The 25,214-nt window shown below is 38.6% G+C and overlaps 1 protein-coding gene across 2 annotated transcripts; it reads left to right on the top strand.

Annotated features, from left to right (window-relative positions):
* Nucleotides 1–2,396: 2,396 nt before the first annotated feature.
* REST (RE1 silencing transcription factor) lies at nucleotides 2,397–24,335 on the top strand. 2 transcript variants are annotated; one of them, XM_019740176.2, is made up of 4 exons: nucleotides 2,397–2,751; nucleotides 5,111–6,014; nucleotides 12,171–12,254; nucleotides 18,694–24,335. In XM_019740176.2, the coding sequence occupies exons 2-4, from the start codon at nucleotides 5,120–5,122 to the stop codon at nucleotides 20,622–20,624; spliced, it is 2,910 nt and encodes a 969-aa protein (XP_019595735.2). In that variant the 5' UTR covers nucleotides 2,397–2,751; nucleotides 5,111–5,119; the 3' UTR covers nucleotides 20,625–24,335. The 2 variants fall into 2 exon arrangements, with proteins under 2 accessions (XP_019595735.2, XP_019595736.2); XM_019740177.2 differs by lacking the exon at nucleotides 2,397–2,751 and adding an exon at nucleotides 3,223–3,551.
* The last annotated feature ends 879 nt before the right edge of the window (nucleotides 24,336–25,214 follow it).

Genomic DNA, 25,214 nt, shown 5'->3' with positions numbered 1-25,214 from the left:
ACATTTAATGTAGATAATAGAACTTCAATATAACATTAATGTGGGTTCAATCAAATTAAGCTCTTTTCTAAAGAAAAAAATCAAACTTGGTTAAGAATAAAAAGCACATGAAGCTCAAAAATTACATTTTACCAAACTTTAAAAATAAATCTCTAGAGAAAAATATTATTAAGAACACATGATTATTAAAATAAAAAATTGATGAATTAAACCTGTAGGAAAGAATCCATATGCTCAAAATAAGAAAACCAGGACTCATTCACACATCAAAGTCTTCATCTTGCAGAAGATCTTAAAATTTTGATGCAGCAAAGTAAAATACAGCTTCTTGAAAAACACTTAAGAATTCAAGTTCATAGCACCGGCTTCCCCTAAGGAAATTTTCTATTGATTTGTAACTTTGCCTTGAGTTTGACCCTGGCCTTCATGTCATGATAATTTGGGTCACTCTGAATATGCCATCTCTTGAACAAGGGCCTCTGCTAATTTTAAATGAACACAGCTGCCAATTTGCCATTCTTCTATTTGCATCACAATATGTGGGAATAAATTCACCATTAATAAAACATTTCCAGTAAGCAGTCAGATTGATGAAATGAAGGACATTTATCCAATAAGTTTAAAAAGAGATGTTTCATTTTTGCCTTTTTGGACACAGGAAGGGGAAAGAAAAAAGTTCATGTTTTTGAAGGCTTTGATAAAGGCCAGAATTATTCCCTGAGCTAAAGCATCTAAAAAAGCCATGGAAATCTATGTAATTTTACTAACAATTGTCACCCCAATACATTTTAAAAAATTTAAAAAAAAGATGATGTAATACAGAATTGTACACCTGAAATCTATGTAATTTTACTAACAATTGTCACCCCAATAAATTTAAAAAATAATAAAAAAAATTAAAAAGCCATGCACATTAAAAAAAGAAAAGAAGAAAATAGAATAATGAAAGTTACAAAAAGAGAATGAATATAGAAAAGTTTGTACCAGGTCTCGAAAAGTTTCCTTCTCTTTCTTTTTTTCCTTCCTTACTTTATGCATTTCTTTCTCTATTTGGTTCAATGAAAAGTAATACTTCTCAAGTTTGATTCATGGAGAGTGCTTGCATGTGATAGTAAGCAGTAATCATACCCTTTGATGGTTAAGCACCTTAGGGCCTTCATACCATCTTGCATCTGATGCTGCATTAATTATTAATGTATTGTTTGGATATAGGGAAACAAGACTTCTACTGAGGAGTAGACCAGAAGAGTTGGAAGTCTGGAAGCTCTGTCATCAGAGAAACACATGAACAGACTTAAAAGCAAACGAACTGGGAATGGAGGAGGAGTTAGGGAAGTCTCACTAGATGGGTGTTTGAGCTTGCTGTTTTCACCGTGTAGAATGTTCCTTCCCCTACTTTCCATGATTGGATAATCATCTCCTGTAAGAAGTTTCTAAACATTCTTAGTTAGGAACTAACTCTCTACTCTGAATCCCACCTAGTACTTGCTGCTACCTCTGTTATAACACTAGTAATACTCTGATTTATCAAGATAAGCTTAGTCAGGGCCTTGAATATCACACTAAGAAATTTAAGGGAGCCAATACATTTCTGAGGACTGGAGTGATTTAAAGTAGCAAAGGCAGACTAAGGAGGCAGTTGTGGTACAAATAGAAGGGAAGGGGTGCATGAAACTCTCTTAGCATATTACTGTGTGCCAGGTATTATGCAGTTACCCCATAAAACGTGGAAGCCAGGTTTCTCTGACACGTGGTCACCAGGCAGCCTCCAAGTCTTCACCACCTTCTTTACCATCTGTAATCTGGGGGTAATTGCTCCACTGAAATCGTGCTTTGAAGGCTCAGCAATGACTCGCTTCCTGCTACGTCTAGGGACTTGTTTCATCAGTCCTCATTCGGTTTTGAGCCCACTACCTTCCTGAAACATTTTCTTCTCACAACCCACGAACTGACTGTATTTTCCTCGCCTACCGTTTAAAATTTGGAGTGCATTTTTACCGTTCAAGCATAAAATGATGCTTAATTAGTTAAGGGTGTCTATGGGTGGAGACTTGAGCTTCTGGAGGCTATTTTCGAGCACTTTAGACTTAAAAGCCGGGTGACAATAGTTCTCAAAGAGAACGGTCAAAACCTGCAGATTTTTCTTTTAACAGGTCTATTCTTATGCATGCACGCCAAAGCTAGGGGCTAAACTTTTCTGTTGTTTGTTTATGAAAGAAGTCATAACTCTTTTTAACCTAAGGGCAAGAGTGAGGGGCTGGGCGGATTACATGAGGCTACCCTTCAACGTGCCCCCAGCCCAGCCCCCGCCCAGCTCTAACCGCATCGCCACGGGGCGGGGCGCGCCAGACGGCCACGAGCGCGCGCGGTGGAGTGGGCGTGTCCTGCGGGCGCGCGCGGGCGGAGGAGGGGGCGTGTCCCGCGGGCGGCGGCGGCGCGGGCCGGGTGCGCAGCTCAGCCTCCTGTGCTGGAATGTGCGGCTCCCGCGAGCTCGCGGCGCAGCAGCACAGCAAGCGCCGCCGAGGCCCCGGGCCCCAGACCCCGGCGGCAGCAGCCCAGACGGCAGGGCCAGAGCCCGCGGCTTGAGCACTCTCTGCAGCCCCACTCCTGGGCCTTCGCGGGCCTTGACGGCCCCGGCGCCCAACTTTTCCACCTACCCCCTCCCCTCCCCGAAACTCCAGCAACAAAGAAAAGTAGTCGGAGAAGGAGCGGCGACGCTGGGTCCCCAGCTCCTCCTCGCCAGGAGGGCCGGTAAGCGCAGCGGGGGGCTTGGGTTTGGGTCGGGGTGGGGGAGGGCCGGCCGGGCGGCAGAGGCTGCGGCGGTGCCCGCGGGAGGGGGAGGGCGCGGAAGGACGCGGAACGAGGCGCTGTCCAGGGCTGATTTGCAGATACTGTTGCTCTGGCGGCAGCGGCCGCGCCGGGCGGGGGCGAGCGGCCGAGCGGGATCGGGTTACACCAGCTTGGGCCGGGGGCGTCCTTGGGGAGCGGCGCGGTGCCACGACCCCCTCCCCAGGCGAAGCCGGGCCACCGCCTCCGCGCGGGCCTCGATGCCCCTCGGAGTCAGGTCCTGAGGCCAAGGAGCTGAGCTGCTTGGGGCCGTAGTCCTGAAACTTCCTCCTAGTCCTCCTGCTGCTCCCAGGTCCCGTCGCAGCCCCTCGCCTGCTCGCGGCCCTCCCGTCCCCCTCCCTCTCCCTCTCGCCGGAAGGCGCCGTTGAGTGCGGCCGGGCGGGTTGAGTCAGCCCCGGGGCCCAGGCGGTTCCGCCAATGGGGCTGGACAGCGATTTCAGCGCTCGGGCGGTTCCATCGTCGCGGCCCTCCGCGCCCCGCCACCTTGCTGCCGGAGTTGGCGGGGCTGGGGCTCGCGTCCCGCGGGGCGCCGTGGGGGAGTGAGTTCGCAAACTTCCGGGGCGCGAGGGGGCGGTCGGCGCGCGTGGGAGCCCCCTCAGGCGCTCGGGGCCGGACGCCTCCGGAGGGCGCCCGCGGAGCCTCCCCGGCCCTCTGCGGAGGGCGAGCTCAGGGACGGTGAGAGGAGCCGGGACGCCGGCGACGCGGTAACTTTCCTCCCTCTTCCCAGACGCGGGCCCGCGGGCCAGGGAGGGGGCAGCCTGAACTGGGGAAGACTTGGTCTGGCCCAACGGCGCCTCGAGTTGTCCCCCCTTGCTTTTTTTAGTGTTGGGGAGCACAGGGAAAGCTTCAGGACGAGTGTTGGGGCAACTCCTGTGAATTGGTGTGTGATTGTGTGCCCTGAGCGGGCCGAGCCGAGAGGAAGCGAGAGCGCCCGAGTTTGCAAAGAGCTGCTTTGTGTTTGGTATTTTGAGAAAATGGCCGAATGCCTATTTCAGTCAGGAATGCCGCCGCCGAGGCAGGCGCTGGTGGCAGCAGCACATAGGAATTCGTGCTACACGTTGGGCTCTCGGGCTACGCGTGGACAGTCTTCGTAACAAACGTTAAAATTCCCTTAGGGATGGTAGTTAGGGTTTGAGGGATTATTAGAAAAGTCGATGTTGAGTAAATTATCCAGTAGCCTGGGCTGTTGAGTATTGGGACAGCGTTTGCCCTCGGTTGTGATGGCATTTGATTCTAACTTTTGTTGGTACGTATAACTCAACCGGTTTGTGTTTATGCACTTCAGTGAAACGGATTATTTTTTGTATTTTGGGCTTAACTTTATTATTAACTTTTTAGTACTTGCCACTGATTTTGTTTTTTTCTTATTTGCAAGAGAACACCTACTTTGAGAATAGCACCTTTTAGGTTGGAAAGGAACCTGGTTAAGACGATTGAAAAAAAAAGCCCAACATCTTTTCAAGAAGGTGATCTTGTAATGGCTTCCACTAGACAAGTAGGCCAAGTCAAGCACAATGCAAGAAAGTTGCTGGTTGTGGAATTGAGTTGAATGATTATTTAATTAGGGAGTTTGAAAGATTCTTTATTTTCATTTGTGACGTTTTGAATACACCAGGATTCCTTTATCACAGGAAAAAAGGTCTGTAATTTCTTTCCTTTTCAACTCAGCAGAAAATAAGAAATTAAGAAATTAACTTTTTCACATTAGTTTACTCCTATGGAATTAGTTGAGTTAATGTGAAATTCAGTTCAGTTGACCAATTATTACAGGCTTCTACTTTTCCAGACATGTTTGTCTGGTTTTTGGATTTCTCCCCTTTTTGATTCAGACCAATAAACTGTTGAAGGAGGCTAGCAGTTTACTATTCATGTGTTGAATTTTAAAAATAATTTTAATTAACATTAAAAACGAAGGTTACTGATTTTTTTTCTTTTTTTTTCTTTTTGCATCAGAAAAATTAAAAGTACTTGAAGGGAAGCATGCCAGTGGTAGAACTAATTGATAGATGAATTATATCAAAACAATGGATAGAAATTTTTCATAGGGGTAATATAAATTTTCTTGGTGATGTAATAAAGAGAATTCAGAATTGCAAAAACATTTTAAAGTCTTAGTCTTAGTAGTTAATGAAGCTCATTGAGTTTAAAGATTATATTGGAAAAGTATTTTTTAAAGTGATGAAGAATTACAGTGATGTGTTGGTTTTAGACCAGTAAAAACTGTTTAAACTGCTACTTTTTGTCTGTTGTGTTTTGAATTCAGAATACAGTTATGGCCACCCAGGTAATGGGGCAGTCATCTGGAGGAGGAGGACTGTTCAACGGCAGTGGCAATATTGGCATGGCCTTGCCTAATGACATGTATGACTTGCATGACCTCTCCAAAGCTGAACTGGCTGCGCCTCAGCTTATCATGTTAGCAAATGTGGCGTTAACAGGAGAAGTAAATGGCAGCTGCTGTGATTACCTGGTTGGCGAAGAAAGACAGATGGCAGAATTGATGCCAGTTGGGGATAACAACTTTTCAGATAGTGATGGAGAAGGACTTGAGGAATCACCTGAAATAAAAGGTGAACCCAATGGACTGGAAAACATGGGACTGGAAAGTTTGGAACTCAGTGTTGCAGAACCACAGCCTGTGTTTGAGGTTTCAGCTGCCCCAGAAATTTACAACTCGAATAAAGATCTTCCTCCTGAAACACCCGGAACAGAGGACAAATGCAAGAACTTGAAGACCAAACCCTTTCGCTGTAAGCCATGCCAGTATGAAGCAGAATCTGAAGAACAGTTTGTGCATCACATCAGAGTTCATAGTGCCAAGAAATTTTTTGTGGAAGAAAGTGCAGAGAAACAAGCAAAAGCCAGGGAATCTGGCTCTTCCACTGCAGAAGAGGGAGATTTCTCCAAGGGCCCCATTCGCTGTGACCGCTGTGGCTACAATACCAATCGATATGATCACTATACTGCTCACCTGAAACACCACACCAGAGCTGGGGATAATGAGCGAGTCTACAAGTGCATCATTTGCACATACACCACAGTAAGCGAATATCACTGGAGAAAACACTTGAGAAACCATTTTCCAAGGAAAGTATACACATGTGGAAAATGCAACTATTTTTCAGACAGAAAAAACAATTATGTTCAGCATGTTCGAACTCATACAGGTAAGAGGACCTTTGTTATCCATATAAGTTCGACTCCCGGTAGTTAATTGAGCGGGTAGTTAAAAATAGTGCTAAAAAAGAAGACTCTGGGTTCAAATCCTGGTTCCGTTATTTTCTGTCTTTGTGACCTTGGACAAATTTTTTAACCTCTGTGTGCTTCAATTTCTCCATGGGAGTAACAGTATACTATAGGATTAAAGGATTCAGTGAAGGAATACCTGTTAAGCTGAGTGTTATATGGAGGAATATCCAAGAGAAATCAGTGTTCTTCCTAAAATATGTATTCTAACAACTTGGGATGGACCATTTAGCCAAATTAGAGTACCTTTTTTTTTTTTTTTGGAGATGTATTTAGTTGGCAGTGAATACATCCAAGATGAAGTATAGTTTCCCAAAGGAATTGAGAGCTTAGACAAAAAGAAAAAGTCCAATGATTAACCCTTGTGTAACTCCATTTAACAGAAGCCTCAGACTATTTAAAACATTTGACTTGTAATGAATTCCTAAATGGAACAACTGAACTTGTCTCCAAAACATAGAAATTTGAGATGTTAGTTTTAAAAAGATTGATGGGATTACCACACTTGAAACCATTTTCCTAAGAAAACAAACATATGTGGAATATGCAACTATTTTTCAGCCAAAAAACAATGTTCAGCATGTTCGAAAGCACACAAGAGGACTGTTCTAATTTATAAGTGCCCTCTATCAAAAAAATGGACCAACCTTAAAAATATGAAAAATTTCAAACATCTCAGAAGTAAAGAGAATGCTACACTGCACCAATATCATCTATACTCGTTACCAATATTTTGTCACATTTGGCAATTCATTTTTTAAAATAACAGCTTTATTGAGATATCCCACTACCACACAATTTATCCATTTGAAGTTACAGTTCAAAGGTTTTAGTATATTCGTAGGATTGTGCAGCCATCAATACTATCAATTTTAAGACATCTTCATGCCCAAAAGAAACCCCTATCAGTGGTGGGTAGCTCCCCGTTACTCTCCAACACCTCTTAGTTATTCATTTTTAAATTGACTTTTCAAATCTTTGTAATTGGGGGGGGGTCTCATTTTTTTTCAGAGAAATGTTTGTAACTATTGGTAATTAATTTTCACATTTATATTACATTTTCCTGGTAAGAGTTGGTACTTTGGAGGACTGATGACTGGTCTGAACAAAATAGATAAAATAATCTAGTACTGTACTCTTTGGATCACAAGTGAAAAGGGGCCATAGGATGCTGCTATGGGATGCTGTTTGGATCAGGTCCCTTTTGCAGGCAGGAGTTGTCGCTCTGTAGGACTGAGCCCCACAGGTAAAGTGGGACACAGTGGGGAGGGAAACTGATAATTGCTTTGTTGACTGACTAGTAGACTTAAAACTTGCAGGTAAAATTCCATTACAAGAAAGACTTCTAAGCCCCAGCAGATGGCTCCAGTATTTAAAGCTTTAAATCTAGTCGCATGAAAGAATTTGTAGTCCCTTTGGAATTTCTTGTGACCTGTGATTTATCTCCATGCTTTGAAACCATTTTATTTCAAAAGTAAAGAAATTCAAACATTACAAAAATACATAGTCTAGGAAACAAAAGTTATTTGGGAATCCTACCCCATTAATCACTTAACAGTTTAAGCTCAACAAGTTGTTAGACTAAACTAACCTTACAATTCTTAAAACTAATTCCAAATACCACATATACTTCAACCATATTCACTTAACATTTCATATTCATTTAACATTTTTTGAAAACCTTGGGGCCTAATTTAGAATTGGCTATAATGTAGAGCTTTCAGGTAACTAGGACATGTGGTAAAGTGCTTTTATGTGTACACCTTGATGAAGTCTTACAAATACATATACTGATAATCACCAGGTAAGTCAATCAACATAGAGAAAACTACCAGCATCCCAGTGCCTTTGTTGTATTAAATTTTGAAATTTGGTAACTTCACCAAACAATTTAAAATTTTCCCCAAAAAACAAAATGTTTTCAATAATAAATCTAAATTTTCGAGTTAAGAACATTTTTAGAAGGAAAAAAGAAAAGAAAAATGGAGACAACTGGAAAAATTTCAGTATTGGTGTGTATTTCCAGGTTTGTTTTTTGTGTTTTGTTTTTTAAAATAAAGGAACTCTACTTTTTGCCGTTTCTTAATTTTTTCTATGATAGTGGTATTTTTATCTAGTTACAGTCTAGGGACTAAGTTTTAATGGCTGTATTTTATACAGTTAACTATACCGTCTATTAACTTTTTCTTCGCACTAATATAAGGTTGATATTTTTCACAATAAGGTTACGATTTACATAGCTAACATTGGTTATATGTATCTCATTTAACATTTTAGTGTTAAACCTATTTGGTCTATGGTTTTAAAATGTTTTTTTAACATTTTATTTTATTATTATTATTTTTAATTTTAATTTTTTTTAGATTTTATTGGGGAAGCGGAACAAGACTTTATTGGGGAACAGTGTATACTTCCAGGACTTTTTTCCAAGTCAAGTTGTTCTTTCAGTCTTAGTTGTGGAGGGTGCCGTTCAGCTTCAAGTTGTCCTTTCCATCTTAGTTGTGGAGGGCGCAGCTCAGCTCCAGGTCCAGTTGCCGTTACTAGTTGCCAGGGGCGCAGCCCACCATCCCTTGCAGGAGTTGTACAGGCAACCTTGTGGTTGAGAGGACGCACTCCAACCAACTGAGCCATCCGGGAGCTCAGCTGCAGCTCAGCTCAAGGTGCTGTGTTCAATTTTAGTTGCAGGGGGCGCTGCCCACCATCCCTTGCGGGAGTCAAGGAATCGAACTGGCAACCTTGTGGTTGAGAGCCCACTGGCCCATGTGGGAATCGAACCTGCAGCCTTCGGAGTTAGGAGCATGGAGCTCTAACTGCCTGAGCCACCGGGCCGGCCCTAAAAATGTTTTTTAAAAGCTATTTCCCCCTATTACCTTATTTGAGATTTTGCAAAAACACCCCCATTTTAAAACAATTTGTTGTATAAATTCGAAGGATAATATTTTGATTATATAAATTCTGAATATCTGGTATTAAATGCATGGTTCCGAAAATTGTATTTATGGAAAAGTAAATTAATCTAGTATTGGAGTGGAGATAAGAAATGATAGCGGAATCACTTATTTATCATTTCTCATTAGGTAGTCTAGTTTTCAGTCACTTATAATAATTGTTTTTTTCTGAATGACCAATGTTAAATTCTTCTATCCTGTGTGAATCTTCTGAACAATCCATCGAAGAAAACAGGGTACATGATAGTAGACCTTGTTTACTGAGATGAAAACTTCAGGCTTAGGTTTGAAAGCCTGAAGTTCTGTGCCCAAGGTCACATACAACTGAGTTTCAAAATTCCTAATCTCGCTTTATGAGTAATCATCATGATGGGGGCTGAGGATTATTTTAATTTGTGTCTTCAATCAAAAGATTTAAAGTTTTGTGGTTTAGATATTTAACCAGTTCACAAATTGTACTTTAAAAGATGACATTTTTGCTGGTATGTATGACTGAAAAATCACTTGTTTCCCCCTCCTTTTCTTCCACTTCTCCCCCACTCCTTTTCAAGCTGTTGTTTCTCAGTCTAGGTGTATAGGACACAGCTCCCTGGCCGGTGCTGGTATTAAGAGCCTTGAGCTTTCCCCCGGGCTGACAGAGTGAGTCTGTCGCCAGTCTCATATCTCGCCGGTGCTCACCATGGCTGCTCACAATGGCTGCCGGCCACTTATGCTGGCCACCTTCTGCTTACGGTAGCCCATGGCAGCCCACTCATGCCAACCTCCGGCTGCTCACAGCCGCCCAGCTCCAGGGAGAGCTGTTGTTCACAGTCTTAGCTGTAGAGGGCGCGGCTCACTGGTCCATGTGGAAATCGAACCAGCGTCCATGGTGTTAGGAGCACGGTGCTCCAACCACCTGGGCCACGGGGCTGGCCCCACTTAAGTTTTGTAGAGTATTTATGCCTATAGCATAGAATTGCACAGGTAGAAGCTATCTATTCTGCTATAAAGAATTTAAAAGTAAATTATCCTTAATTGATTTTTTATGTTAATCTGTAATAGTATTTAATTTTTCTTTTATTAACTTTTGTTTATAACAACTTAGTTGAGATACAATTTGCATACCGTACAATTTATTAATACTATGGATTGGCCTGTTTCGGACATTTCATATATATAGAATAATACAGTATGTGGTTCCATATGCTGCCTTCTTTCACTTAGCATGTTTTCAAGGTTCATCCGTGTTGTGTGTACATTATTTTCTCTTTAATTATCAAATAATGTCTTGTATGGGTACACAGCATTTTGTTTATCCATTCATCAGTTAATGGATATTTGGATTGTTTCCACTTTTTGGCTATTATGAAGAATGCTATGAGCATTTCAACATACAAGTTTTTGTGTGGACAGAAGTTATTTTCTCCCTTGGGTATATACCTAGGAGTGGAATTGCTAGGCCAAATGGTAACTATGTTTAATCATTTGAGGAACTGCCAAATTGTTTTCCAAAGTGGCTGCAGTATTTCACAATCTCAGCAGTGTATAAGGGTTCCAGTTTTTCCCCCTCTTAACCAGTACCTGTTAACATCTGTCATTTTGATAATAGCTGGCCTATGGGGTGTGAAGTCTTCGTCTCCTGTCATTTTGATTTGCATTTCCCTCATGGCTGCTAATGATAGGGTTCATCTTTTCATATGCTTATTGGATTCATTTGTGGATTTTCTTTACAGAACTACATTTAACATTTTAAAAACTTAAAATTCTTCCAGGTTGAAGTAGTCATTCTGCTATGAGCTATTTCCAGCTAATCTGTAGCTACCAGCAAATTACAGCTGAATTGTTACTAGGAACACATTTCCTACTCATCACCACATTCTTTTTCCTTTTTTTGTTACGTCTTTTCTTTTCCTTGTGTCATTTTATTACACACATCTGTTACTTTGTCTTACTATACAGACAAAATAATAAGTAATATTTATTGAGGGCTTTGTGTGCCAGGCACTGTGTTAAATGCTCTGCATATATAATCTTAATTTAAATTCTCATACTTCTAGGAAGTGAAGGTACTGTTACTTTCATAGATGCAGAAACTTGCCCAAGGTCATAATTATTATCTTGTGTCCAAAGACTAGATGAAACAAATTGTCAAGCTTTTTTTTTAAAAATATGTTTTGTGGTTGACAACCCACGCCCCAAAAGAAAAGACACATTTCCTGCCTTTGAATCTTAAATTCTTTAGTACTAAAATTGGCCTCTCGTCTTTAGTTTCTCTCAGTCCCTATGGCTTTATGAGTAAAATTTGTTTTGACACTGGCCTATTTTATAAAAATTGTATCTATCACTTGAAATTTTTAGCTTAAAGCAACAAAATCCCCACTCAGAAGCATTCTTTCTTTACACTAACAATTTCAAATGGTAGTTTTATCGTTTATAAGGATTAAAAAAATTACTCAAGCCATCAGAAAATTTAGGTAGATTTTTCTTTAAAGGATAATTCTAATTTTTTTTTAAAAGAATGCCCCTTGATACCTTATGAAAATAATTTCTCATTTTTTACTCTTTAATGTAATAAGAAGTAGCATTACTGTGAAAATTAAAAGGGCTGTGCGAATTGAGAAAGCCAATGAATGTTCAGCTAAGTTGAAATCATGTAGTTATGTGAATTCTGAATTAAATCATTTACATTTATTTCTTTCTAAATTTTTTTTATTGGGGAATATTGGGGAACGGTGTGTTTCTTCAGGGCCCATCAGCTCCAAGTCGTCCTTCAATCTAGTTATGGAGGATGCAGCTCAGCTCCAAGTCCAGTCGTTGTTTTCAATCTTAGTTGCAGGGGGTGCAGGCCACCATCCCATGTGGGAATTGAACCGGCAACCCTGTTGTTATCACCTTGCGTACGGCGGGGTTTAAATCCCTCTTGAAGATTCTCGTGATCCGTATGCAACGTGTTAAGAGCTTACGCTCTAACCAAGTGAGCCATATGGCTGCCCCCTAAATCATTTACATTTCTAATACATGATATAAATTGACTATTTTTCCAGGAATAGGAAAAAAGATTGTTGTGAGAAATTGATTATTGTATATATTAGCGAGAATTATATTGCCTTATTTTATCATATTTAAACAGTAATCATTATATTTTTGCAGGAGAACGCCCATATAAATGTGAACTTTGTCCTTACTCAAGTTCTCAGAAGACTCATCTAACTAGACATATGCGTACTCATTCAGGTTGGTAAGAAATGAACTTTTTTATCATTTTATAAGGAAGTTCTTCTGGACCTGGAATTGGGTCATTATTTATGATTACATTCTTAATATAATTTAAAAATTAGAGTTAAAAATCAGTATTTTATTAGTGTAGAGCTGTATTTAAATGGAGATTCTTAATGGAGTTCATTGGTGGAGCTCCTGAGACTGAATATAAATGTGTGTGTGCATTACTTCCGGAAGGAGGGTCATTAATTTCATCAGCTCTTCTGCAAGTTCCATGACTAGTAAAAAGTTGAACTGGTATCATAGACCAAGGCTGGTTCATAGTTTTTTTTTTTGTTTGTTTGTTTTTTAAATTTATTGGGGTGACAATTGTTAGTAAAATTACATAGATTTCAGGTGTACAATTCTGTATTACATCATCTATAAATCCCATTGTGTGTTCACCACCCAGAGTCAGTTCTCCTTCCATCACCATATATTTGTGGTTCATAGTTTTTGAACAACTCCTACCATCTCACATTCCTTCCCCAACACAGTATGACACCAAGTTTCATAGTGTGTGGTTGCCAAGCTCCAGAGATTCCTTCTTAGCTTCTCAGGTCTTGAAATTTGGGTTTGTTCTCTTTTGAGAGTTGATAGGGCTTCTGAGGGCTGATTTACGAAAGCCAAACTTGAAACAGTGATAATGTAATCCAGGATAGTAATTTATTCACCTATAATAGATAAAATGCAGGAGTATAACAAGTGGGAGATTTCATCTACTCCGGTGAAATAATTAGGATCACCAACCAGAATTGGTCCCCATTGTCAAGATATGTACATAGGTGAACAAGTTAAAAAGTAAATATTAGTGTCTTGAATGGATAATTATTTCATTTTGGCCATGATTGACCCTTGGTGAACTGCAATGTTTGATCATCAAAACACTCTCCTTCCAGATTTTGAATGTATATGTTCACCTGTGGGGAGACCATGCTAAAATCTTGCTGTTTACACAAATCTATATAAACCTATAAATTGTTTATAAAACAATTACTTTACATCTGTACTGTCCTATTGGGTCACCACTAGCCACATGTGGTTATTGAACTTGTGAAATGTGGCTGATTGGAATTGAGATATATAAACCACTAGAATTCAAACAGTATGAAGAAAATGTTAATTTCTATTTTAAAAATATTGATTACATATTGAAATGATACTGGGTATATTGGATTAAATAGTAAAATTAATTTTACCTGTTACTTTTAATAGCTACTAGAAAACTTATATATATTGCTTGCATTTTATTTCTATTCAGCTGTCCTAAGTCAGTGTGATGAGTAAGACTTGAGTATAGTATAGATTCTGATTTCAGTAGCTATAAGGTGGTCACATTAGGTATGCTTGCTAGCCTTTATTGACCCATGTTAATCCACTTTCAGTGTATCTTCTACATCTCCTAAGCTATTGTGTTGGGTCACTTAACCAGAACCTGATTATATTACTTTTGGGTGCTTCCCACTTTTATTTTCTGAGGGTAACTTGGATGCTGTCTCAAAGGGTAGATATTATGTCCTGTTGATGGCTATGCTCTAGCCCTTAAATAAAAGTTAAGAGCTTTATATGAGTTAACTCATTTTAGTCTTCATAACTATCCTGTAATGTATGAGTATAAGTTCTATTATCCCCATTTTACAAGTGGGGAAACTAAGGTATTGAAGAAACCCACCTTCTGGATTAGTCTTACTACTTTCTCATGGCGTCATTTACTTTTTCCTCTGTTCCTGTGCTTTGTATTATTTGTATACTGGAAATTAAATGCTTGATACTTACTTTGTGATGTTTCATTTGATGTCATATTTGGTTGACCGGTTATTAGTGTTGCTGGGTCACAGGATTAGAATGAGTTGTATTTTTTTCATTGAATTTATAAGTATCTATGGTGTTTTACACTAGTCAGTAATCTTTGAACAATTTTGAGTTTGGTAAACTGTTGTCTTTTGAATTTTATTTTTTAAAGATTTTCAATAGTTGCTGTTTGTTAACAGTACAGCAAGACTTTTAAGTCTCTTAAATAATGAGTAATAGCTACTATTTCTTGTATGCATGCTGGGATTTGTTATCTCTAATCTTAGTACTCCAAAAATACTTAATCCCAGTTTGTAGATTAGAATACATGTTTAGAGAGGATAAATGCTTTATGTAAGGTTGTCATGTTTCCAAATTAGAAGAGCAAGGATTTGGCCTTAGACTCCCCCACTCTCCCACTTTCAGTTATCAACAGTGTTAAAAAGAACATTATGGCTCAGAGCTACAGCATAATGAAATTGGAACCACAGTGTATTGAGAGAGCAGAACCATTGTCTTTTATTGGATGCCAAGAGTTTGAGTTGCAACAGGAAACAAACATGGTTAGTTTATTTTGTGTATGAGTGTGCTGAATTATTTTCAGCAGATACTATGTTTTAATACTTTTAATAGATGTTACTGATAATACTTGGAATAAAGTGAAACTAAGTTAGGTCAAATTGGGGAGATAATGTTTCTGATTGGGTTGCATGAATATCTTGGGTGTCTTGTCTATAGTCTGGAGTCTAATCTAGATCACCTTGGGCATTTTGGTTCCTCGCTCATATGAATGTTATTTTATGGAAGAGAAGAATGTGCTCAGTCTCTTATTTCTGGAAGGGATTAGCCTCTGCTGAGTTGGTACATTTAGCTACACTGAGGAAGAGATTGGTTTATAAGGCAAAACTACCTTGGTTATTTACTTGGAGCACTTCTATCCACAGGGTAGGTCTTCACAGGCCAAGTAAGGAAGGGATCAGAATGTGGGTTTGGTGAAAAAGAAAATTGGATATTGGTGAAAATACAGACACAACTAACCTAATCTGGTGTTATTCTCTATTTTATTGGTGTTTCTACCTAATGGTCATAGAGTATCCTCACCTGGGTAGTCCTAGAGACACTGACATTATCCTCAGCTCTCCCTTTCCTGTTCTCAGTGGGGATGCTTCCGTTTCATCCTGGATGAGATTATTTTGTACTGGATGAAATACATATACCGTGTTTCCCTGAAAAGAAGACCTAACTGGAAAATAAGCCCTAGTATGATTTTTCAGGATGACATCCCCTGAACATAAGCCCTAATGTGTCTTTTGGAGCAAAAATTAATATAAGACCCGGTCTTATTTTCAGGGAAACACGGTAGTTTGCATTTGCCATTATGATATTTTTGTGTATATTACAATGGCTAGTTCTCCATCCTGCTAGCGTACGAGTTTGTTTTCAGTAATTTCCAATCATGAGCATAATGGATGTTTGTTAAAGGGAATTGAAAACTTGCCAAGTTCCACCTCCATTTATTACTTTTTAAGATAGAAAATTTTGTTATTCAGCAATGAATGTATTTTCCTTTCACCAAATATTTGAGTCTTGTGGAGGCAGTATTTTAATAGCTGGGCTTATTTGAAAGATTTTATGGTTTGAGACTCTGTGAATTCTAGAATAATTTTTTAAAGCTATTTTATTGAAGTTTAATTTGCACACATGAGATACACACATCTTAAGTAGACTGCTGCTCAGTGACCTTATGTATGTTTTCACCTATTTGACTACCACCCAGATGAAGACATGGAACATCTCTGCCACCCTCAGAACAGTTTCCTCTTTACCTTTTCCAGTCAGTATCCCTATAGTCTTCCCCCTACAAATTCTCTTACTTCTCCTATCAGAAAGAACATTATTCTATTCTGTAAAATGTTTTTGAGATTTATCCCATGTTGTATTATCAGAACTTTGTTTTTATTGCTATAAGCAGTAATCAATTGTGTGCCCCTATTTATTCTTCAATTAGAAATTTCCCTTGCTGTTCTTTCTGGATGATTCTTCTGCCCCCACTCGGGTTCAAGCCGTTGTTTCTCAGTCTAGTTGTGTAGGACACAACTCCCTGGCCCATGCTGGTATTAGGAGCCTTGCGTTCCCGTCCTCTCCCGCCCCGCTGAGGCAGTCAGTCGCCAGTCGTCTGCTCTCGGCAGCTCTTGCCGGTCACTCATGCTGGCTGCTGGTCACTCACGCTGGCTGCTGGTCACTCACGCTGGCCACCGGCCGCTCCTAGCGGCTCTCGGTAGCCCACGGCAGCACTCTGCAGCCCGTGGCAGCACACAGCAACCCACGCCAACCTCCGGCGGCTCATGGCAGCCCAGCTCCAGGGAGAGCTGTTGTTCACAATCTTAGCTGTAGAGGGTGCAGCTCACTGGCCCATGTGGGAATTGAACCTGCGACCTCAGCATTAGGAGCATGGTGCTCCAGCCACCTGGTGCACCAACCACCTGAGCCACCTGGCTGGCCCTCTGGATGATTCTTGACAAGAACATGGGAAGCTTGTAAAAAAAAATCTTTTCCCTTTTGAATTTGCCTTACACCTGTAAATTAATTTGGGAAGAATAAAATGGACATTTATAAAGATGAAAAACATAGGTAAATATTACTAGAATTGGAAAAGGGAGTTAAGTTAAAAACCATTGGTACAGGGCAAAAGGATTTACATTTAGCTAGGTACTCTAAACTGACATTTTGATGAATAGATATTCTATGTAATACAAGCAAGATTTTATGGCAATAAAATGAAAATTGGGAGAGGGGAATGAATGGAGCAAGTAAATTATGCCATCAGATTTTAAATAAGTTCATACATCCTCCCATTCCCTGACCATTTCATAGGTGGAAGCTTGTACCTTGATTGATTCCTGCTCTGTAAATACCCTCATTCACTAGGGATTTTAAAATGGTGCTATTTTCATTAAAATTATTTTATTAGTCCCCTTTATTTTCATAAGGAGACAAACTCCATCAGCTGTTTATTTACTCAGAAGTAGGGTTTATATAGAAACACAGGATAAACGTGTGACTCCCTCCCACACTTTTTTTTAAAACCCATACTAAAAATTAAGCAGGTCATTGTAAAAGTGATGAATTACAGGTAACGCATATGGACTGCCTGGCTATCTTCCCCATACTAAGTGTTTGATATGGATTAGATTATTTACAGCTCACAACACTCAAGAATATTTTACAGGTGAGGAAATTGAGCCTTAGGGAGTTTTCAGTACCTTGTTCAAGATCTCACAGTAAGTTGCAAAGCCCATGTTTGATCCTCCAGATAGTCTTACTCCAGAACAAGTTCTTCACTATTATGCCACCTGTCTGTCTCTATTCTGTGTATAAGTTAACCAGATGTTTGTCTGCATTGAAGTCATTCACTGGAGACGACAAGATGAAGTACTAATAGAGCAATGTATCATTTATGAATCTGTTAGTGAACTGACATGGGAAAGAGTTGTTGTCCAGTTAGCTAGCTGCATACCTTGATAAGTACTTGTTTTTGTGTCTTTTATCATCAGACATTTTTTAATTGTGTAAAGCTTACCATCTACATGGTTTTACTTAATGTCTGAGTAGTTTTATTTAATGAAAATAAGATTTGATATGAATTTGAGACTGTTTGAGAGATGAATTTTCATAAATGTCAATTTCCATTTTTCTACTATGCATTCCAATGGACCAGTGGGGTATGGATACCACTTGGTAATATTTACTAGAGTGTGATCTAGATGGGTATGTATTCAGGTAGAATGTGTTACTCTTATTATGCTTTTAATTTGGGGGTGGGGGTTGTTCTGGTTCTGTATGTACCTGTGATTTTGACTTTGTTTGCTTATTTTACATACCATATCTATTTGTATGCCCCTTCTCATTTGTCTAGTTTCTTTGTCCATATATGTTTTAGAAGAAGGTGGGGGGAAATCAAGAAAAGTTTTCTGACTTGGCTATATTTTTGCTTTAAAATAGCAACTTTGGCATTGGAAAACTTTGCTGAATGAAGCTTGACTCAGTTCTTATCAAAATGGATAAAAGGGTTAAATTGAAAGAAAAAGCCCTTTGCTCCCTGGAACTAAAGCAGTGTTTTAAAACTTGTCCTGAAGGTATGGGAGAGTAGCTTAGAGTATAAGATACATTTATTTGAAGTCTCAAGATTTATTTTAAAAATATGTGAATTTTATATTCCATTTCATTGTATGTTTGGTTTAACTAAACATAAACAGATTTAAAATTATCTTTTCTTCTTTCAGTGCCCTTGCCCCAAAATTACATCCAGATCTCAACTATTATGACTTTGCCAAGTAATTGTGTTACTAGCAAATCTCTGCTCAACAGTCCTTGAGAGCCCTAGCTTGATTAACTTTTTAGATCATGGCTAACTGAGAATTATTTTTTTCATTTGGTTTGAGAATCAATGTCAAGGGAGAGAGAAAAGATATACAAATAAATATGGTAAATGTAAAGTGCATGAAACAGTCTTCAATAGTTTTTATGGGTTTTTTTGTTTACATACATCCAGTTCCTTGTATTTTAATAAAATCATGAATTCAATACTTAATCTATGTCTTTAATGTCTTTTGTTTACCTTAAGGTGAGAAGCCATTTAAATGTGATCAGTGCAGTTATGTGGCCTCTAATCAACATGAAGTAACCCGCCATGCAAGACAGGTTCACAATGGGCCTAAACCTCTTAACTGCCCACACTGTGACTATAAAACAGCAGATAGAAGTAACTTCAAAAAACATGTAGAGCTACATGTTAATCCACGGCAGTTCAATTGTCCTGTATGCGACTATGCAGCTTCCAAGAAGTGTAATCTTCAGTATCATTTCAAATCTAAGCATCCTACATGTCCTAATAAAACAATGGATGTCTCAAAAGTGAAACTAAAGAAAACCAAAAAGCGAGAGGCTGATTTGCCTGATAACAATAATACCAATGAAAAAACAGAAACAGAGCAGACAAAAGTAAAGGGGGATGTGGCTGGAAAGAAAAATGAGAAGTCTGTAAAAGTGGAGAAAAAAGATAATGTTTCAAAAGAGAAAAAGCCTTGTATTAATGCTTCAATCCAAGTGACTACCAGAACTCGCAAATCAGCAATGGAAACTAAAGAGATGGATGTGCATAGTGGGAATAATTCAGAAAAAACCTGCAAAACCAAGAAAAGCAAAAGGAAGATGGAAACTGAAGCCCATTCTTTACAAGAGCCTATTAACGATGAGGAACCTGTGACAAAAAAGAGAAAGAAGACAGAAAGCAAATCCAAAAATAGTCAGGAAATGCCAAAGGGTGACAACAAAGTAGAGGAGAATAAAAAGCAAAATGCTTGCATGAAAAAAAGTACAAAGAAGAAAAACCTGAAAAATAAATCAAGTAAAAAGAGCAGCAAGTCTGCTCAGGGGGAGCCTGCTCAGAGGGAGCGTGCTCACGGGGAGCCTGCTCAGGGAGAGCCTGCTCAGACAGAGCCTCCTCAGACAGAGCTTCCGCCTCCCATGGAGCCTCCTCAGGTGGGGCCTGCTCAGACAGAGCCTCCTCCCATGGAGCTTGTTCAGAAGGAGCCTGTTGAGATGGAGGAGCCTCCTGCTGTGGAGCCTCCTCCTCCTCCTCCTCCTCCTCCTCCTCCTCCTCCTATGGAGCCTTCTTTTCACATGGAACCGAGTCCCAAAAAGTCTCCTCGAAAAGATAATAAAAAGGAAAAGTCTAACATGAATGAAATGGCACGGAAGGAGCAAGTCCTTATTGAAGTTGGCTTAGTGCCTGTTAAAGACAGTCCACTTCTAAAGGAAAGTACAGGTGCACAAGATCTCTTAGCTCCATCATCACCGCTGCCAAAGGAAAACTTAAAAGAAGAGGAATCAAAAGACCAAAAATTATTCACCCAAGGCGAAGAAAATAAAGAAGCTCCTCTTCAAAAAGTAGAAGCAGAAGGGGCAGATAAGAGTCTAGTTGGTCCTGCTCCAGTTATCAAGGAATCTGCCAATATTTCATCCTCTGAACAAAACTTGAATATGCCAGAGGGAGAAACTTTAGATGGTGAACATCAGGCTGACACTAAGCTTTGTGGAATGGATATGGATACTGATGAAAACAAAACAGAGAATCCCCCTGGTAAAGACTCAGCAGTTGAGGAACCAGTTTCGCCCCTGCTTCTTCCCCTACCAATAGAAAAAGGTGAAGCAGTGTCCAAAACTGCTGTGGCATCATCTCCTGTTACCATGGCAATACATGAGTCTCAGGAAATGGATGAAGATGAAGGCATCCACAGTCATGATGGAAGTGACCTAAGTGACAACATGTCAGAGGGTAGTGATGATTCTGGATTGAATGGGGCTCGGCCAATTCCACAAGGAACTAGTAGAAAAAATGCAAAGGAAGCCTTGGTAGTCAAAGTGGCTGAGGGGGATTTTGTTTGTATCTTCTGTGATCGTTCTTTTAGAAAGGAAAAAGATTACAGCAAACACCTCAATCGCCATTTGGTTAATGTATACTTCCTTGAAAAAGCAGCTAAAGGGCAGGAGTAATTAAACTTTGGAAAAGGCTTCAATTCTTAGTTTGTAAGGTTGCTTACATTTTATATTCATTTATAGTAGTAGACAACCTTTTATTTTAAAAATTGCTTTAATTAGTGTCCGATGTTGATTTTTAAGTAGCACTCTTTTCCTTAGGACTCTATAAGTATTGTGTAAATTTTAGCAAATCCAAGGGAGTTAGTGTACTAAACCAGCAGACAGCTAAATCTGTTAGTTTATGCATTTAATTGAAACAAGGAGGCCAAGGTGGTATTTTAGCAGTCTATTGCTTTGTCTAGCCATAACTTGTCAGTTTTCCCCCATGTCTGTCTTCCTGTTTGAGTTTAGTTTATTCTTAGTCCTCGTGTAGCTCTATAAAAATTGGCATACTTAAATAGCAAATTACTTGAAGAATTTGCCTGCTTTATATAAAGTTAGCACTTTAAAATTTTTTTAGATATGAGAAGAGACATTTAAATTGAAGAAAAACTCTCCCAACAATGGACATTGTTTCAGTCCAGGTATTTACTTCCTGAGTTTTGATCAATATTTCTTATTTGTGTATGTTAATCGTCATAAAAACAATGATTTTGGTGTGTTTTTTTATTTTGGTGCTTTAATGGCTTAAGATGTTGCACATTGTTTTTTTGTGTTTTTTTTTAACCTATGCAGTTAAATTTTTCTAGAAATAGCATTTGTGTTGAACGTAACACTTTATACATATATATGCATGTTTATTTTGTCCTCTTTGGAGGGATGCTTTTAGTCTTGTTTGCAAAAGGGCAGTTTTCTTTTTCCTTTGCTGCAATTGTCTTTTTTGCAGAATATTAGTGTGTGAAAGTTTGTGAGCAAATGAAACATGCAGGTTCAATTCATTGATTTTGATTTTCACATCTTATATCTATGCCAGAATCTCTATTTCATGTTATTTATTTTAAATGGATGTAGTAAATTCACAGCTCTCAGTTTGCAGATAAATAAACCACTAGGCTCTATATTGAATGGATTTTTATCTCAAATACCAACCATCAGTAAAATTTTTTGGCCTGTTTTAGTATAGCTATTTCTTAAATGTACAGTCAGATCTTTGAGGAAAAGAGCTGTATAAGTGATATTTCGACACTGCAAACCTGGAATTAGAAGACTTAGTTACTCCTTTAAGCTATACAGAATATCAGTCGTGAGATTCCAAAGCCATAGTAATTATATGGAAAACCTAGGATGAGAAAGATAGTATTGAGTGCTGGTAGACCAGCTACTTCCTATGAATACAATGAAAAAGGCTGGCGAAACTTAAATACAGTCCAGATTTTAAAATCACACTTTCTCAGGGATCTCCACAAACTAGTGGGTTTCCTGGCTGTCCCTGTGACAGCCTCTTTCTACAGGTGAGGCCTCAAATGAATTGCAGCTATTATCCTGGTGTTCCTATGTGGACACTTTGTATGAAAAAGAGTGTGTACTCCCAAACTATTTTGGTAGGTTCTTTGGCCAGATGCCAAAAATATGAAAGAATCCAACATAGGATTTTTTTTGTTGATAGTAGTTATTCATTGCAGTAAAAATAAAGTGTGATCCCAATAAGGAATCTTTTGAACAATTTCCTTTTTTCTATTCTGAAATAACCACTTTATATGTCATTGATTTTCTTTTATCTGGTGATCTCTTTGAGGCGCAGGTTTCAGAATTTGGCAGTGCAACATGAAAAAGATTAGGAAAAGCGTTGATGAAGTGTGGGTGGAAAACTTGTTAAAAATCTGAGAGTGAAGTTTAAGTTAAAAGACATTTGAACTTTGAATTGACTGGGAGACCAAAGATTCAAAGAAGATTCTCTCAAGACATGAGGAGTAAGTTGTGTGTTCATGGTGTGTATTTTGTGTGCATGGATGGGAATTTGTAATTGTTGAATTCTAGGCTCCGACAATCATTGTCAACAGAAGATCAAGCTGCAGATATTTATGTTTTAAAATTTAAATTATAAAGCTAGTTAAATCTTTCTAACAACTAGTTTTAATGTTCATGGGTACATATTATGTAAGTTACCTTTTACATTATATATGAAAAGATTCATGTTAAGTACCAATTGGAGATTGTGAATCAGTTTGGGGAAAAGGTTTTTGAGGATTCTTTCATACTACAAAAGAAAAAAATTGACTTCTGGGGAATTGGACTGATTTTCTTATCTAGTATTTTAAGACTAGAATGCTAAAAACAACAACATGAAGGAAATTAAAACCCCTTATTAAATTGATCTGTGAAAACATTGTTACTGGAAATTGAGTAGGACTTGAGGCGTTTCTTCCAGAAAACAAGGACTTGATTGTCAGGCCTATATTAGGTTCTGAACCTTAATGCCATGTATTTGTACTTATTAAAAATTGTTTCAATGAAAAGCATATTAATAATAGGAACTCCTGGTCTAGTTGGGAGTTCTTCCATTTGAAAAAATGTGATATTTGCATGGAACTGTTTGAATCTTTTTGTTTTCTCAGTTTCCCCTCCACTGGATAGAATTAAAGCTAGAATTTTCCCTTTTGATAAAGGAATAAAAAATGAACATGTTATTTGTAAATTGATGTTTAGTAACTAGAGATAAACTTGAAATACTAGAATATGTTATAAGCCTAATCCTAGGTAGTATTATCAAAATGTATCTCTTAACTGTCATTTGAACCTATATTTACATTGTTTTTCAAGATACTTTAAGTTATATTTTTTCCTCTTTTCTGAGCTGCTTTGGGGCTACTTTTTTAAAAAATTGAAGTGTAATGCATAAGGGGCAACAATTTTTGGATAAAGTTTCTGATAACTGGCCTCTTTTCAGAGCTGCTTCTTTGGGGCTTTTTTTTTTTTAATTCAAGTGTAATTCACAAGGGGTGAGTTTTTTTGTTTTTTGTTTTTTGAATAAGGCTTCTTAAAACTATGGCTGGATGTTTTGCTCTAGTCTTCCAAGAAGGGCCATTTTATTTTTCAGTCACTTCTGAAGTCATGTGGTCTTGAGCTTTGGGGACTATTTTGCATATGAGCGCTAATACATATTTAAACCCAAGTAGACCTCATCATATGTCACACCATGAATGTTGACAATGGAAGGACTACTTGTATAATTAATACCAGTTCTGGACTGAAAAGCTGGGGAAGAAAAGTAATTTTTTTTTGAGGGGGGGGTAAACGGAAAAGCAGCTTGTGGAGTTTCCTTGTTGACCTCAACAGATGAACTGAACTGATAGTGTTCATTCAGATTCAGGAAATTATCTGAATCTTGGTTTGTGTAGATTTGCAATCTACATGCAATGTTAACTAAATCAGATAACTTACAGTTTCACATGTGTACATAGGCTCTCCCCACCTTTTTCAGCATATACTAGTTATTGAACTTTGTAAACTGGCATTGAAACATTGCAACAACGTTTTGTTACGCCAATTTTATAATTTTACAGTGCAATACGTGTTATTTTTCAGAGACAAACCAAAGGTTAATTTCTCAAGGTTCTTGCTACCTGCTTTAGCAGCATTTGGTGGAGGATCTTTTATATACATTTGTAATAGATGAAAAAATAAACCAGATTGCAAGTCTTTTTTTTTTTTTTTTCATGCTTAAGCCATGTACCAAGATTTTGGTCCAAATTGTGTAGAATAAGTTAAACTTAAATTGCATTCTATTAACCAATATGACTGTATTTCTGTAAGCATAGTTATGTTGAAATAAAGTTTTAAAAAGCATATTATGCCTTTGTTTATTATTGGTACATTAAGTATCCAGGAGGCCAATTTTATTTTGCCAGAATTGCAAGTGTATTAATAATTTTGTAAATTATTTCTAGATAACCCATAGTAGGCAGAAAGTTCATGGCAATCTTAGTTGTTTGGGGTAACAATCCAGTGGCTAGTAGTCCAAAGCATATCTTCCTGTACTCTGCTTTGTGGGAGGTGGAGGTGAGGGAGAAGCAATGAGAGGACAATTCATAGAAGGTTTTACATAGTAATTCCTTCCCAATCACAGGTCCCCTTCGCAGTTTTAATGTATGTGTCCCTTCTCAGTGGCAGGCGTCATGTTAGTAAATTTTGATTCACAGATACGGAAAGATACATTAAAGGAAAGATGAATTGAGTTACATTGAGTGTTCACTGGGTGCTGGGGCACTCTTGAGGATTTTTACAGTATTTAATAGAACTTTGAGAAGAAAATGAAACTCAGGATAAACCATTTTGTTAGTTAAGGTTTTGCTTCTTTTGTTAATAGAAATACACACTTGACCTTCGGTGTTTTTGTGAAGTTAAGGAAAGGGAGTTGGAGAAACCTCTCTGGCTATGCAAAGCAACTGATTTGCATTCTGTCCTGATGCAGTGAGTGACCTGGAATATCCTGAGTCTTAAGAAAGAATGGATATCAAATTTGAGTTGATGAGAGTGATTCACCCTGTTTGCTCTCCTTATCAGCAACAAAGAAATGAATTTCTAAGCATTTATTTTATTGGCACAATAGAGTCAATGATAAGGAGTTTGGAAGTGTCTGTCTGACTAAGGACATACGGGGAATTTATCTTGAATATATAAATGCTGCTTATGTCCAATTTGGTTTGTTACTATCAATGAATCAGA

Source organism: Rhinolophus sinicus, linkage group LG02 (genome assembly GCF_036562045.2).
Source record: "Rhinolophus sinicus isolate RSC01 linkage group LG02, ASM3656204v1, whole genome shotgun sequence".
In the NCBI taxonomy this organism is placed as follows: Eukaryota; Metazoa; Chordata; class Mammalia; order Chiroptera; family Rhinolophidae; genus Rhinolophus; species Rhinolophus sinicus.
This window is presented reverse-complemented; position numbering and strand designations above follow the sequence as displayed.

Coding starts and splice junctions, on each gene's coding strand:
- REST (XM_019740176.2), top strand. CDS start 5,120: ATGGCCACCCAGGTAATGGGGCAGTCATCTGGAGGAGGAGGACTGTTC. Junction 6,015..12,170: donor GCATGTTCGAACTCATACAG/GTAAGAGGACCT, acceptor ATATTTTTGCAG/GAGAACGCCCATATAAATGT. Junction 12,255..18,693: donor ACATATGCGTACTCATTCAG/GTTGGTAAGAAA, acceptor GTTTACCTTAAG/GTGAGAAGCCATTTAAATGT.